The sequence below is a fragment of the Jaculus jaculus genome, chromosome 3 (assembly GCF_020740685.1).
Source record: "Jaculus jaculus isolate mJacJac1 chromosome 3, mJacJac1.mat.Y.cur, whole genome shotgun sequence".
NCBI classification, from domain to species: domain Eukaryota; kingdom Metazoa; phylum Chordata; class Mammalia; order Rodentia; family Dipodidae; genus Jaculus; species Jaculus jaculus.
This window is the reverse complement of record NC_059104.1, coordinates 135430029-135447076: the sequence shown is the minus strand read 5'-3', so window position 1 is coordinate 135447076 and position 17048 is coordinate 135430029. Positions and strand designations below refer to the sequence as shown.

The 17048-nt window shown below is 43.6% G+C and overlaps 1 protein-coding gene across 2 annotated transcripts in view; it reads right to left on the bottom strand.

Annotated features, from left to right (window-relative positions):
* The window catches only part of Adamts17 (ADAM metallopeptidase with thrombospondin type 1 motif 17), a 335608-nt gene that overhangs the window by 194189 nt on the left and 124371 nt on the right, over window positions 1–17048 (bottom strand). For both annotated transcript variants that reach the window (XM_045144992.1, XM_045144993.1), the window contains exon 8: window positions 4254–4359. In XM_045144992.1, the coding sequence (XP_045000927.1) occupies window positions 4254–4359 (106 nt within the window). The remainder of the gene's footprint in view (window positions 1–4253; window positions 4360–17048) is intronic.

Here is a 17048-nt window from a genome sequence, read left to right as displayed (position 1 = left end):
ATGCCCCGCCTACTTCATGGATTATAACCTCAAAGTAACAGCTGACAACAGCCCTCTGACGTACAAGAGACCCATTGAAGCCATCTTCCCACGTTCAGGTGCTGCTCTTCCCAATAGTCACCACAAGATAAAAAAATAAAAAATAAAAAAAGAACACAAAAAAGACACCTATGTTTCAGGGGTTTCTTAAGCCACAGCTAAAGACAGGGAGATGACTGTCTTCCCCAAAGTTACACTGCCAATGTTTCTGTTCATCAGAACCAAAAGGTGACATGAAACTGCCAGTTAAAGAGAGTCCTTCGTGATCAAGCAGGCAACCAACATCAAAGACATTCACTTAAAATATTAAAGCTGTAGGCAGTCTGGATACAGCTCTGAGCCCACTCATCCCATGGACACCAACACACAGCAGCCACTACCAGGGGTTCCCACAACTTGCCCAAGCATCTGGAACCCCTCTATTCCAGTGTCTGCTGCAGTCAGGGCTAAGGGCTTCTTCTCCTGTCTTCTCTTGGATCGGGGTAAAGCTATCCATATCATGTGTGGTGCCTGAGCCCTTTTCAATGAAAACTACTCTATCTGGCCCACAAGTGAATAGCTGCACCATACCATTAGGTTTCTTCAGTAGATGGTACCTTGGTTTCTGGCTTTCCAATAAGCTCTCTTCTTCTTTTTTAAAGGTTTTATTTTTAATTTATTTATTAGAGACAGAGAGAGGAAGGGAGGGAGGGAGAGAGAGAAAGAGAATGAGCACAACAGGGCCTCTAGCCACTGTAAACGAACTCCAGATGCATGCACCACAATGTGCATCTGACTAATGCGGTATCTGGAGAATCGAACCTGGGTCCTTAGGCTTCGCAGGCAAGAGTCTTCACCACTAAGCCATCTCTCCAGCCCAAGCTCTTCTTTATTAGCTTTTAGTATTTGGATCTTTATTTTTTTACATTTTCATATTAATTAATCAATTATGAGACAGAGAGGAAGGGGGAGGGAGGCATAGTATGGGTGCACCAGGAAAAACAAATTCCAGATGCATTCACCACTTTGTTTATGTGGCTTTACATGGGTACTGGGAAACAAACTCTGGCTGGCACATTTTGCGAGCAAGTGCCTTTGACTGCTGAGCCATCTCCCTACCCCTTGATCCTTATTTTAGTAGGCCTACTTTGAAGCCTATGTACTATCATATAAATGACCCAAAATGCTAGCCTCTAAAGTAAACGCTAAACAGTATGTACTTCATAGGACTGATTTACTCACTTAATGGATACATGGCATCTAAGACAGCACCTGACATATAGCTGGTGCTCATTAAATGAGATCTGACCTGACTTAAACATCATTTGAATATTATTCTGTGTGTGTGCAGGACTGTAGCATATGTATGGTACATGTGTAGTGCATGCTCATTTGTGTGTACTGAGGCACATGTTGGCACATGTGTGTGGCAGCCAGAGTGCCCTTCTCTAACTCCCGACCTTGTGTTTCCTTGAGATGGGCTCTCTCGTTCAAGCCAACACAATCAAGAGCTGCTGGGATTTTACTGTTTGACTTTTAGTCAATGAGCCCCAGTGATCCTCAAGTCTCTGCCCACTGTAGGCTATGGCTACACACTTGTGCGATGATGCCCAGTTTTCTCCGTGGTTTCTGGGCAAGCTAAACTCAAGCAGTCTCAAGCCCTTTCAGACCTTTATGCTTAAGTGGCAAGCTCTCCTAACTGCTGATCATGTCCCCATCCCTAGTGTTACTAGCTCATGTCCAATGTGCAACATTAACACTGCCGTGGCAAGAAATTTTAATTTAATTTTTAGTATAAGGCATTTGCATATACCATTTACAGTACCCAATAAATTAAGTTTTGTCTCTTTAAAATAAAACTGTGCATGCAAAGGGACTCCAGAAAAAATGAGAGGGACAAAAGCACAATTCCAGGATGTGGATGCAGACGTGGGAATTGCTGAAAACGAGCCCTCAAATCAGCTTTGTGTTTCCTGACAGTGCAAGCAGAAGCAAAATCATGTTGACTTCTGGGGCCGGGTCATGCTTTGAGAAATGGGGAACATGGCTCTTGTGGAGAGTGAAGAGTTTGTTTGCAGTTGGATACAAGGCAGCTCAGGGCTCCTGATATGAGGCATGTTAGGCAAAAAGCATGAAGCTATGCCCTGAACTCAGGTGCCAAGGCACACACCAGCCACAAGAAGTGATGTTTCACTCGGGAAAGGACCAGTGGGACAGCCAGCTGGGGACCTGCCTAACATACCTAGAGAAATATGGAATCCTGGCTTTTCCAAGAACCTCACATGCCTTTGTCCACTGCCCCAAGACAGGGGGACCACAGGGACTGTGGATGAAGAGCATGTGGTGTCATCATTTGTGGAAGCTGCTTCCCAACACTTGCGACTCCTCAGAGCAAACAAACTTCTTTGAGAAAACTGTAATCACCAGGCTAGGGGGAGGGCCAAATGCTGGCAGGATTTATTGGCTTTGATTAACAATGCTGTGTTTGTTTTTGCAGGTAATTAGAGTTCAGTAGCAAGCTATAAAGAGTTTTCCAAGAAATTCTATTCAGACTATAGCCGAAGGGTATTGAAGTATGACTCTGTCTAGCCTTCTCTGTAGATCTGTGCAAAACAGTCAGTATTTGATCCGATGGGTTATTATCAGGGAGAATAAAGCCCTCTGTGCTTTTCATGTCCAAGTTAAAAAAAAAAGACTCCCATGCAGCATGTGTGTGCCCCAAAGGGTATGCACACAGCCCTGTGTCTGATCTGCAACTCATGCACTAGTAGCTAACATCACCTTATTTGAATTAAATTCAAAGAGCCAGGATCATCTGAGAGTTGGGAGATGTTCTCACGGCCCTGAAGGCTTATAGACATTAGGTGGTTGATGTCTAGGTACTGTGATGGGCTAGTTGGGTTCTTTGATAGATTTATGCTGTTTTGGTTTCAGTGAGTCATACATTTTAACAACTGGAAGGCAATGATATAAATAAAGGCAATTATAGAAATGGGTGAGGATAAAGTGTTATCACCAGCATATAAAAGGTAGCACCAGGATGCAATAACAGCATAGTTACTTAGAAGTCAAGTGCTCAGCTTGCTTGGCTAGAACTATGGCCAATAAACAGCATGTTCTTTATATACACAATATCCACATAGCATTGTTTCCCTCTCTGAACCCACCTCATATCCAACAAGTTCAGAAATGCCAACTGTCGAACCTTCTACAGAAGTAGAAAACATTGAAATGCAACCAGATAAACAGAAAGGAAAGCCTCAAGTAAAGAGAATGCTGGAGGAGAACGCCTGCCTTCAAGCTCCTCTGTATACACTGGCTGGACTCTTGCAAAAGCTGGACTTAATGACGACGGCCCCCAGGCCTCTTCCTGTGCAGGTCATTAGAAAATCTTTACAACATTTTCCCCGAAGAACTAGATTTCCATTTAATTATGTTCTATACAATCCAATATAAATTTTCCCACTGTTTTGCATGCTCTGGTTTCCTCACTTTAATTTTTTTTTGAAGTTCTTACACAGTTGTATCACAGTTTTTCTTTCAGAGAAACATAAAACAGACCTCGACCCCAACAGAAAGAGTAAGCTTTCAGGCCCCATTTGTAGAGTTGGCTGGCCTTCTGTCCTTGTGACTTCCTGTAGGTGACTGTAACCCTGGGCCAGCCACTCAACCCTTCTGACCCCCAGTTTCCTCCTGAGACAATGGAGACTGCCTCAGATTCCCCGGACCACATCTCTGGGCTGTATGGCTCTAGGATTATTTCATTCTGAAGGGAAGAATCCCATATGCTAAGGCAGTTGCTGTGAATTCTATAAAACTAAGACACTTAAGTCTATATGCAGAAAGTTAGATTTTAATCTGTAAGTAACTAAAAAGAAAGTTGAAAGTTTAATAGTCTAATGTTAAATCCTATGATGTGAGTGATAAACTTTGATCCCATCAAAGATCATGCTGAGCCAGGAGTAGCGGTACAACTAACCAACACCCGGGAAAACCTCTCCTCTTTACAGTGCTGCCTTTAAGAATAAACGTGGGCCTCAAATTCCCTTTCAGCACTCACTGCCAGTATTTTAGATGACTGCAGGGTTGGCTCCCTGGCTTATCAGCCTGAGCCCTTTACCACAAGAACAGCAAAAACACAGGGCAGCACCATCACAGAACTTTCAGAATTCAAGCGAGAAATGTGTGTTCAGAGAAGAGTGTAATGAGGCAGAAAAAGAGAGTCTGATACTTACTTGTGGCCCAGTTCATGAGCGATGGTGAAGGCCAAGTTGAGACCATTGTCTTCGGCAAGCACACATTTCCTCTTAGCACTGCACACACCTCCTAAGTAAGCAATTCCTGCAGCAAAGACACAAAACACATCCTCTTCAGCATGGGGGAGGCCCCGACCTCTGAGCGAGTCCTCATGGTCATTATCACGCACATTCAGGACAGGGGCATATAAGGACACCTTGGTCTGCAGTCCACAGGGCTGGACCTGTATGTCCGCAGTTCATCTGGAATTGGCTCATGCAGGATGCTTTTGTACTCACCCCAAAATAATGACAGTGACCACAAACATCTATCAAGCACTTAACATGTGTCAGACCGCATGCTGAGTGGTTTATACACAGCATCCAATTTAATCTTCAATGCTCATGTGGATGGGGGACAGGCTCAGAGAGGAAGTCAAACTTCCCCAAGGTTACCTGGTTTGGCCAGCAGGGTTGGGAGCAAGTAAAATCCACAAAGCAAGGTGCCCAGGATACACATTTAAGTAGAATCTTGCCCTTGGGAGTTAACCCTGCCTTTGTACCCTGGGTGCCTTTGGCCTCATCCTAGTCCTGCCCCTCCAAGGACCAACGCAGCACAGAGCGGAGGTGTGAGCAAGAGGCAGTGTGCGAAGGGTGCTGGCCTCAAGGCTGTGCCAGTGGCAGGAGAAGAGCTGGGGGGGGTGGTTTCCAACGAAGAAGGCTCTCTGGCAGAGGGCAGCATGGGAACAGCACAGGTGTCCGAGGAGCTATGGGGATGGAAGAGTAAGTTAGCCTGCCCTGCTTCTGTAGCCTGGCTCCAGGACTCCTGCCACTCATAGCCGCTGTCTGCACTTCTGCTCTTTGTGAATCTCAGACAAGCACCCTCTACCACCCAGGCACCTCAGGGCCCCTAGGTGTCTGCCCCCTGCCCTCTATGATCAGTGGGTATCTACCTCTGTGCAGGCTGCCCTTTGAAATGGCATGGCGGGGGGCAGCTAGGAAAGGAGACTTGCTGAGCTTCTCCTTATGAGGTCACACTGGCTCGCTCTGTGTTAGGGCTGAACAGCAGTGGTTAGGTCAAGGGGGTGGGATGTGGGAGGCGAACCCAGCTGCTCTACGCTCACTAGCTTGTTGCTGTGTAATGGGCTGTGGGCACCTGAGGAAACCACATCTGCTCCCACGACAATAGGAACCGTCCACCTGCCAAGTGGCAAGCCTCACCACAGGGCTCCCTCCACAAATTTTCCTGAAGTGTCGCAGGAGAACAGAAATGGGCAGAGAATGGGCAAAACTGTGCAAGGGAGCCATCTCATTAAAAATGACCTATCCCTCTGTGTGACTCCTGAGTGTGAAACCAGCTCTGGGTGCTACAGCACTCAGCAACCATCTGCTATTGATGACCACACTTATCCTCCCTCAGGTAAGCAAAAGTCACCCAAGTGATTTCATTGTTAAAAACTGGTACTAGGGCTAGCAAGATGGCTTAGGGGTTAAGGCCTGTAATGCCTAAGGACCCATGTTCGACTCTCTAGATCCCACATATGCCAGATGCCTAAGGTGATGCAAGTGTGCCAGGTCACACATGTGCACACGATGACGCATGCTTCTGAAGTTCGACTGCGGTAGCTGCAGGTCCTAGTGTGTCAATTCTCTCTCCTCCATTCCTTTTCCTCCCCACAAAAATACACACACAAAAAAAAAAAAGAAAGAAAGAAAGAGAGGAAAAAATTGGTACTGACTTTAGGTCAAGATTGTGGCCTCCTAACCACGTTTCAGATCCTGTGGTAACAGCAGAGAAGAATTGTGGGGTTCCACTATGAGTAGGTCTTTGCAGACCTCCACTGGGCCAGCATGGGGGGGGGGCACAAAGTTAGGAATATGCTGATTCTCACACTCTCAGGTAACCCACTAGACCCTCAAGGCCCACTTATTGCTCACCGCAGCTGGCAGTGCCCTGTCTCTTCAACTGGTTTCTCTGTCCACAGGAGGCCCTCAGTGTGCCCCTCGGCATGCACACACCTCTCCCTTTTTGCTCCAGTTCACAGCCCTCCACACCTTGTGCTGCCTGCAGGCGCATCCCTGACTCATGCTCCAGTTTCCCCCACACCAGCCAACTCCCTCATCAGGCCTGGTCTGTGGAGCCCAGTGACCCACCACATCTTCTCTGCCCCACCCCCTCCCAGTGACTACTTGGGGCATCACCCAAAGGGGAGCACAGGAACATCTTGCAAACACCTGTCAGGGGGGACCAATGAGACCTCCATAACCTGCCCAGCTGTGTCCAATAGAGGAGCAAGGGCAAGTGCTATCGCCCCTGAGCCACAGCCAGACACAGCTGAGACCAGGTCGAAAGGAGTCCAGAACCCCAACCTCACTTTTGGAATTAAGTACCAGCTCAGAGATGCTGGTGCACTTATGACCCCCTCAACCTGTGCATCCCTAAATAAAAAGCCATCACACACCTATTCTAGGCAAACACAGAACACTCACTGAAGACACTAACAGGTAAAATTCTTACCTCCTCATTAAATAAGACTTTTACACTGAGATGGGTAGACTCCAACACACACATACACACACAACACGAAACAAACTGAGAGATCTCCAACAAGGCTGCCTAGTCCTCCAATGAAAGTCTCCAATGAAAACATAGAGGCGACAACAGGATTAGATTCCCAAAATGAAAACACAACAAGAAATATGACCCTGACCAAGTGAATTGCAGATCTGGAAGCAAATCAATAGCAACAACAACAAAAAAAAAGCAATTGCATAAACGAAATGCACACAGCTTTCTTCACTAGTCTTAACTTTATTGAAAAAAACCAGAGACCTCAAAAGAGAGATAAATGAACTGAAGGGGAGCCAAAAAATAGAGGATCTCAATAATCAGCTGGTTAAGATTAATGAAGACATGATTAAATGCAAACATGAATTCTGAGAAGCGTTAAGAAAATCAAAACATGACCTGAAATTGGAATTCAACAAAGGGATGGATGCAATGCAGATAAAGGCAATAGAAAACACAAACCAAATAGAACTTGTAAAAGCCTCTCTAGAAACTCTCGCTAACAGAGTTAATCATGTGGAAGACAGAGCCTCAGAGCTGGAAGATGAGACAGAATGAAAAGTTTAGGAATCCAAAATTTTGGTAAGTTGGAAAAAATCATGCGGATAGAAGAACATGAGGGAACCAAGGGATACACTAAAATGACCTAACATCTGGATCATGTGTGTACCAGAATGGGAAGAAACTCAGACCAAAGGCATCGAGAATTTATTCAACACAATTATTTTATTTTTATTTTTTCTCAATTTTTATTAACATTTTCCATGATCCAGATACAAGAAGCTCACAGAACACCAAACAGACAGGACCAAAGAAGAAACTCTCCAAGGTACACTGTTAAAATTCTAAACAAGGGAAAAAAAAGAGAGTGCTAAAAGCAACAAGAAAGAAACAACTGAGTATATGCAAAGGGAATCCCATTAGAAATACCTCAGATTTCTCAATGGAAACCCTGAAAGCCAAAAGGGTCTGGAATGGAGCATTTCAAAATCTAAAAATTATGGCTTCCAACCCACACTACTATACCCAGTGAAAGTATCCCTCATAATAGGTGATGAAAGGAAAACTTTACATGAAAAAATCCAGCTTGATGAATATATGAACGCAAAGCCAAACATACAGAGAATACTCCACACAGAAGAGTCAAACAACCAATCTCAAGAGGCTACAAGAAGATCACAATAACCAAAATTAGAGCAGGCTCAAAAATGTATGAAGCACAAGAAAGCACCAAACCCCACAAAGCTCCCAACATGACAGGGATTAAATCAAATCTCACAGTTGTAACGTCAACTATTAATGTTTTACCCACCAAAAGACACAAGTAAACAGGGTAAATCAGAGAAAATGGACCCTTCAAGAAACCCACCTCACCACTAAAGACAGACACCTCCTCAGGGTGAAAAGATGGAAAATGACATCCAAGCAAATGGAAATAAAAAACAAGTGGGTATAGCCATTTTAATATATGATAAAATAGAATTCAAAGCAAAAGTATCAAAAAGGACAAAGAAGGCCACCTTTTTTTATTTCAAGGTAGGGTCTCACTCTAGCCCAGGCTGACCTGGAATTCACTATGTAGTCTCATGGTGGCTTCAAACTTATGGCAATCTACCTACCTCTGCCTCCCGAGTGCTGGGATTAAAGGCATGTGCCACCATACCTGACTGAAGGCCACTTCTTAGTCATCAAGGACACAATCCAACATGAGGACATCACAGTCATAAATATACATGCACCAAACACAGGTCCACCACAGCTTATGAAACAAAACCTATCTGTCAACAAAACATAAATAAATCCCAACAATATAGAGGGGGGATTCAATACTCCATTATCATCAATAGAAAGATCATCCAAACAGAAAATCAATAAGGAAATAATAGAGCTTAATAACAACATAGGTCACCTAGACTAACCAGGCACCTATAACTTTCCACCCCAATTCTATAGAGTAAACATTCTTCTCAGCATCCCATGGAACCTTCTCCAAAATAGGTCATATATTAGGCTATAAAGCATGCCTCCATAAACACAGGAAAACTGACGTAACTTCCTGCATCATATCTAATCACAATGCTTTAAAGCTAGAAATAAAAATCCCAACATCATTCTTCACAGAGATAGGAAAAATGATCTCAAAATTCATATGGAATGGCAGCAGGCCTTGGATATTCAAATATATCCTTACCAAAAGAAACACTTCTGGAGGTATCACCATACCTGATCTAAAGCTAATCTGTAAATCCTCAGTAATGAAAATACTACTTGATCCAAGAAAAGACAGTATCTTTAACAAATGGTGCTGGACAAATTGGATAACTACATGTAGAAAACTGAAACTAGACCCACTCATCTCACCATACAGAAAAATCAACTCCACGTGGATTAAAGACCTCAATATAAGACCTTAAAACAGGAGGAATTCTACACAATACTCAAAAACAGAACAAAACAAGTAAATACATGAGCTAGGTCTGAACACTCAGTGGGATGGATTAATAAAGTTCAAGGCACTGGATCCCCTGAGAGTTCATTCTTGGAAAGGTAGCAATACCTGAGGAAATAAACCACCCCTCACATTTCAGCCAAGGCCCAGGTGAGACCACAGAGGAAGTGGGGAGACTAGTGTGACCAGCTTCCACAGTGAGCCTTAATCAGTGCTAGGGAGAAGGAGACAGACTCTGAGGACACTCAACACTACCAAAACAGAGATCCAGAGGCTCCTAAGAGCTATCACTGAAGAAGATTTAAAACTCATCCTCCACAGCTCAGGGAACTTTGTGGAAGAGAGGGTAAAAAGAGCCACAGATTGGGATGTCATATCCAGAAGCATTGTGCCCCTTCCCAATGACTGACTGTTGCTCTCACAACTCATAACCCACAACCCCATGAGGAATACCAGCAACCCCACTGAGGAGGGCCCTCAGCGGAATGAGGGCATGGATGAGGGAAATGATGGTACCAATACATGATGTGTCCATACAAAATATATTGATAATAAAAAATGAAAAAAAAATACATTCTTAAAAATCTGAAAAAAATTTGGGACCATGGCTGAAACTCAATGGTACTTTTCCAACATATGTGAGGCCCTCTATTTGATCCTCAGCAACTAAAAGGAAAAGGAAGGGGCTGAAGAGATGGCTTAGTGGTTATGTGCTTGCCTGTGAAGTCTAAGGATCCCAGTTCAAGGCTCGATTCCCATGACCCACATAAACCAGATGCACAAGAGGGCACATGTGTCTGGAGTTCATTTGCAGTGGTTGGAGGCCCTGATGTGCCCATTCTCTGCCTCTCTCTCTCTCTCTCTCTATCTTTCTCTCTCTCTCTATCTGCCTCTTTATCTGCTTGTTGCTCTTAAATAAATAAATAAATAAGGAAAAGGAAAACAAATCAAACTGGCATGAAGCTCAGTGGCATGCAGGATGCTCCTCGGCCCCTACCTCCATTAGTCACAGAGGAAGGTCACATGAGGCACTGTAGATATAGATTCAGTTCTGGGGCTCCAATGGGTGACTCAGCTCATGCTCTGCACAATGGGCTGATGTACTATACCACAGGTCTATTTTTATTTGGAAACATGAAATATGGTTGGCCAAGTTTGAAGAATTGAAAATAAAATAAAAAAGAAAATGAAGAGAAAAAGAAGAGCTCAAATGTTATTTGGTTCCCAAATGCATTTTGTGCAGGTGGACATTACAGTCCAGTAAGGCAGACTATTGTAAGGAACGAAATGGAAACCAGAAAGATGTGATCTGTTGTGGGGTGCCTCCAACGTCATGACTCTGGTTCTGTTTAAAGATATTTTGTGAGTTGCTGCTGAAAGTCCGTCAGTAAGCATGTGGAATGCTGCTACACAGCCATGATGATATGTCCATGATTCATTCTCTCTCTCTCTCTCTCTCTCTCTCTCTCTCTCTCTCTCTGCAGTGGCCACCAGCTCAGGCCACAGCCTGTCTAGGTCCGTGAAACAGTTAGAAATAATTAGATGTCCCTGCTCTAAAGAAGCTCTGTGGGAGAAGGGAGACATAGTACAACCAGATGTGCTGAGCTTGCTGTCCTGAGCATGCCTGCTGTGGGCTCTGCTGCTGAACCAGCAGACCTTAAATGCCACACAAACACTTCCCCTGGTCCCAGCAGCCCTGGCTCTCCAGTCGAATTGGGTAGCATGTGACTCCAGAGAAAGAGCAAGCAGAGAGACTTCTAACAATTGCATTTTAACTTTTTCAAGGTACAGATGCTTAAAAAAGAAACAGAAAACTAAGGATCGGTTTATTTATAAGAAGGGATCTTACACCAAGGTGGATTAAGGGTCACGGATTTTAAGAATTGACTGCAATTGTTAACAGTCTGGCGATAAAACCGTACAAGGGAGAACACATAAAAATAGCTCTCAATCAGAAAGAACAAATGCTGTGTGAATTCATGAGTGGTGGTGTGGATATGCTTAGAACACACAAATGAAGACTGGAGAAAATCCCAAGTTGCTGTAAAAGTGAGATGTGCAAGGTGAATACACGGTAATGAAGCCACGGAGCTTCTGGGGAAACAAAGTTCACCACTTCTGGTGCTTTGAGGAGAGAAACAACAGTCTACAGAGGGAGCTCTAGAGAACCAGAGATGCCGTTAGAGTTTGGATCTTAAGTGCCTCTCAAAGTGTCTCTCATGACTTAAAGGTGCAGCACTACTGGGAGGTGCTAGAGCCACTAAAAGATGGGGCCTCGTGAGAGGTCTGTAGGTCTTTGGAGGTACCACTGAAAAGGATTATAAACTCCTATTCTTTTTGTCTTCTTTTATGCTCCCTGGCCATGCAGAGAGAGTTTACTCCACTACATGAGTCTAAGCATTGCCTTCAGCATGGCACTACAGGCCTAAAAACAATGGTTTGCCTGACACTGCCAGGGACTTCTAAAACCATGAGTCTAAATAAAGTTCTGATCTCTGAAAGTGACTATCTCTGGGGTTTGTAACGTGACGGAAAGCTGACATGCACATATCTCCATCAACTGAGATCACAGAAGGCACCAATCTCCACACTGGTGCTTGTCAAGACATGAGAAAAAGCTACTTTTCCCTCTACTGATTTACTAAAAACTGAGACTTGGAACTGGAGAGCAGGATCAGTGGATGAGACGCTTGCCGCACAATCATGAGTACAAAACTTCGGATGCCCCAGATGCTGTTATGAGAGTGTCTGTAATCCCGGTGTGCCGTGTGTGAAATGAACGAATCCTCAATAGCTTGCTGGACAACTAGCCTGGTGAATACACTAATGTATAGGATACATATTCTCAAACAAGCTGGATGGTGATAACTGACACCTTCAGTTGTCCTCTGACCTCCGTATGATGGTATGTATCTATGCCTGTACCCACACACATAAACATGTACATTCTCCCCCACACCACCTTCAAAATGTTTGCAACACTAGTTCTGCTAACTTCAACACTGATGCTGTGGGACAGAGGGCCGTCCCAGGTAACTATAACCACCATCAGTGAATTTCTTACATCACACAGTGGTGCTTCCAATGATTTAAAATTCTCTACAAAGAAACCATACCAGGACTCACTTAAAAACATTTTCAGACATCATTTCCACATGTTTGAGCAGCAATTTGGAACAAAAGTGAAGCAGAAAGGCAATTGGCTTTTATTAGCTGTGCTCCAAACACAAAGCTGCCTGGCCCTTCCTTCCCGGGGCAGGCATTACTGCCCCATTTTGTGGAAGGGAAAAACAGCTATGTGGTCAGTCAGTGCTTGCGTTTGTCAAGACTTTCTCTCCTCATAACAAATATCTAAGAAAAGCAACCAGAGGAAGGATTTGTTTTAGCTCACTGTTTGAGACAGTTCAGCCTATGGTAGGCTGGTCTCTATCCCTGGGCCTGGGGGAAGGATGATCATAGTGGAAGGGCACGGTGGAGTACAGCTGCTTACCTGCATGGAAGCCAGGAGCACAGCAAAGACAGGAGTGCCCTGGAGAAGATGCAGCCTTCAAAGTCACATCCCCAGCAGTCCACTTCCACTCATGAGGTCCTTCCTCCCACAGTTCCACTGTCCACCAAGAGTCTATTCACATTTTTAATCTATCAATACCTCACCATTGGTTAGAGCACAGCCCTCCACGATCTAGCTGTCCCTGCAAATGCCCTCACAGACATACCCCAGGGATGGGATTCACTAATCTCCTCGTCTTTTCTCCATGCAATCAAGACTAAGATAGAAACACAGGGTTATCCACCTGCAGCACCTCTACCAAAACCTGGCACTTCCCTCACCAAAGCTTTGCTAATCAACAGCAATGAAATCTTGGACTAAGGATGCTTTCATAAATCTGAATGTGTGCTTACACAGAGCTGTGGGTGGAACAGAGATTTGAATCCAAATGTTTTTGAACCTAAAGATAAGATGTCTCAAGGGATACATGCAACAATATTAATAGTGATTATCTCTAGGACATGGTGAAGAGATAAGAGATCTTTAAAATTTTCTCCTTATTAGGAGATCAAGTGAAATTAATTGTATTAGGCTTAAACTTAATACAGTTAATACACATGTGGCTATGAATATCAAAGGTATTTCATTTACCCAAGGTGACATATAAAAACAAAATCAAGGCTCTGGATTTCCACTCCAAGTGTACAGCTCTTTGGGCAGCAAATGATGCAGGAAATTCATAGTCAACTAAACATACAACTGAGCATGTGCTTGAATCCTAAGTGGGCCTGCTCCACCTCTACTGCTCCCTTGGTACACACAGGGGAACAAGACACACTTCAAAATGCTGAGGGCAAAAAAGAAAGGCTGTAATGAGTTCTTCTGATGCATGGAGAAGTATAAGTCATTCTTCCAGAGCAGTGGACCACCAGAACTTCTCTACCTACCCTCCTAGCCATGCTGACCACACACAGGCTTTTTTTTTCCTCTTCTCCCTTCTTTTCTGTTTCTTGGTAGGAGCCAATTTTGAAGAGGAAATTGGATGGAGGGTCTTAATTATTTTTTTCAGTAGAAAACTGCACAGTATAAGCTTATAATTCATAAACTGAGGGTTGGCCATTTGATCCTTTCTAGATTTACAGAGTAAACACCACACAACAGTCTAAATGCAGTTTAACCAATAAATCATTGTGTGTAAACAGTTTTCAGTTGTTGGCTTAGTTGCCCATTAGTCAGATGTGTTGGGTCTCCACCTCTGAGCAGATGTCAGGTTTTCCCTGCCAGCTGCTCAAGGTCTCAACACCACCACAGTTATCACTGAGACATCACGCTTTCAAGTATAAGGGAGCAACTGACATCTATTCATTCAGGGATCTTCTGACAGTGACTGTCTGATGTTCATGCTCATTGGCAAGTGTTGGTACATTTGTTTAATGTTAAAAGGTAAATATAGATGCAATGTGACCTTGGGAATAACTTTTTAAAACTATATTTATTTATTTGCAAACACACACACACACACACACAGAGAGAGAGAGAGAGAGAGAGAGAGAGAGAGAGAGAGAGAGAGAAGAGAGACAGGCTGAGAAACTAGATGTTCCAAAGTCTCCAAACGCTGCAAATGAATACCAGATTCATGTGCCACTTTGTGCATCTGGCTTTACATGTGCACTGGGGAACTGAACCCAAGTCATTAGTCTTTGCAGGCAAGTGCCTTAACTACTAAGCCATCTTGTCAGCCCCAGGTATAACATTTAAGAGCAAATGACTTAATAGGCTAGCATGTGACAAATGAAAAAGAGCTACAGTTGATACTCATTATTAATGGCAGGTAGGTTATAACTTTTAAGCAATATATGTGTACACAGGTGGGGGTTAAACTCAGGATCTCATGCATGAGTAGGCAGAGTCTAAAAGTTGCCATGACCACTGAATGATGAATACTGAGCTGCTGTCCTAGGTAAAATACAGGGTTAGGTTCCTATGAGTCTTGGGTCATGCCAACATATACATGCATTTGTTTACTGTATGTTGTTGACTCCTTAACATTGAACTCACAACCATCAGCCCCATAATTCCTGAACCAGGAAGCAAAACCTCCTCCTCCCTCCCTGGTCTTTTCTGCACCAGGTTCCATAAGGAACATTCCACAGCCCTGCACTTAGGAACACTCAGCACTTGAAGCATTATGTAGGGGGGAAGGGGAGACATTTGGCACAGTGAAGTCACACACTCAAAAAAAAGCACAAAAATGCAAAAAATGTGGCACTCAATACAGTGAAAATGGCACTTGTTTATGGTATGAGTTGGAACAGGAAGGCAGAGCGTGGCCTTGTTCAACCTCAGCTGGGAATGTGCCTGTCTGGTGACTCAAAATTTTCTCCACTCTGCACATGTCCATGAATGACTGCCAAAGCGCTTCGAGGATTGAGTCTGGAGTTAGAAATATATCTTAGCAAGCAGTCAAAAACAAATCAGAGCACAGATCAGCTGTGTTCTAAAAGAACTCATGTCCTATTATTGGACAAAATAAATGCCTGATTAGTAGCTTCAATAGTGAAATTCAGTTTTCATTTCAGGGCAGCTTCTATTTATTTCTTCTCTGCCATCTACAACATTTGTTCATTCTCCTCTCAGCTTTGCTTCTGACTGAGATTGGATGTGCACACAGATATCACCTGCACAGGGAGTCAAAGACCCCCTGAAAGTCATCAGAGCCCCATGAGACTGAAAAACAGTCACAGCTTCTACAAAATCAGGAGAGAGTTCACAGCGAGGCTGTGGTGGGTTGTCAAGATGGATGTGGTCTCTGTCTGGTGTATGTTCCAGGCCTGCACTACCCATGCTCTGCTATCCTGCCTTAGGGTATCTGTCTTCTTGAGCACAGTGGACTAGCTCTCCCAGACCTCACTTTGTTCTAGCAATTCCACCACCAGGAGGCATTCCACTTTCCCTATTCTCTCCTTCTGGGTCCCTGAGGATCAGTCATATGGAAGAAAGATCAATTAGCCAAGGGCTCTATCCCTATATCAATCATGTAAAACATGAGGGTATGAACCCAAAAATGGGCCCTGGTTCCTTTCCCAAACACAAATGTAGAAGCTACTGTGCCTAGCAGCTGTTGACTAAGGAGAACACAGGGAATCTCAATATTTCAGCCACTAATACAAGGTTAAAAGAAGATTATAACATTTTGAAGAATGATCATTGAAAGATTTTTAGTTCTCATTTTGAAACTTAATATAACTTAGAGTAATCAGAACAGTGTGGTACTGCCATAAAGATGGATATATCGATCACTGGAATGGAACTGAGAATCTAAAAATAAAACCACCCATTTAGGGCTAGCTGATTTTTGACAAATGTGCTATGACCATTCAATAGGCAAAGAAGGATCTTTTCAACAAATGGGGCCAGGACACCCAAACAACTACATACTAAAGGAAGATAAGGCCCCATCTCACATCACATACAAAACTTAAGTCACAATGAATTGAACACCTAAATATAAATACTAAGATTATGAACTTCTCATACGAAAACAAAGAAATAAATCTTTATGACCTGAGGGTAACAAAGTCTTCTTATATATGATACCAAAAACACAAGTCAGTAGGAGGCAGGTGAGCCCTACACTTCCTACAAGAGGAGAATTGCCAAGAGTGGGAGATGTTGGGTGTGAGGTGAGGCCACCTTCAATTCAACTGCCAAGCCAAGAACTAAGTGTGTTGGCATATTTTCCACAGCAACTTCCTAAGTTTCTGTACTAGTTTCTCATTGTGATCAAACACCTCACAAAAAGAAGCAACTTAAGGAAGGAAAGGTTTATTTCATCTTATAGTTCAGTATTACAATCTATTTCACCATAGAGTTCAATATTACAATCTGTCATGGTGATAAAGGCATGGTGGCAGGAGCTTGCAGCAGTTTGTCACATTCAGTCCACAGTGAGGAAGAAGACAACAAGGAATGCTGGTGCTCAGCTTGCTTTCTCTTTTTTTATACAGCTCAGGACACCCTAGCTCATAGGATGGCTTTACTCACATGCAGGGTATGGTCTTCCCACTTCAATTGACCTACTTTAGAAAATCTCTCACAGACATTTCCCCAGAGATTTACATCCACAGTGATATGAAATCCTGTCAAACTGACAACCAGAGATTCGCCATTACAGTTTCTCTCTGCATTATGGTTTTCTGTTCCCAGAGTGCCACCTAGCCAGTGAAATAACAAGTTGTATGAGTTAGCACATGAACTCTTATGCTGCAAAAGGGTAGTTTTGGTTAT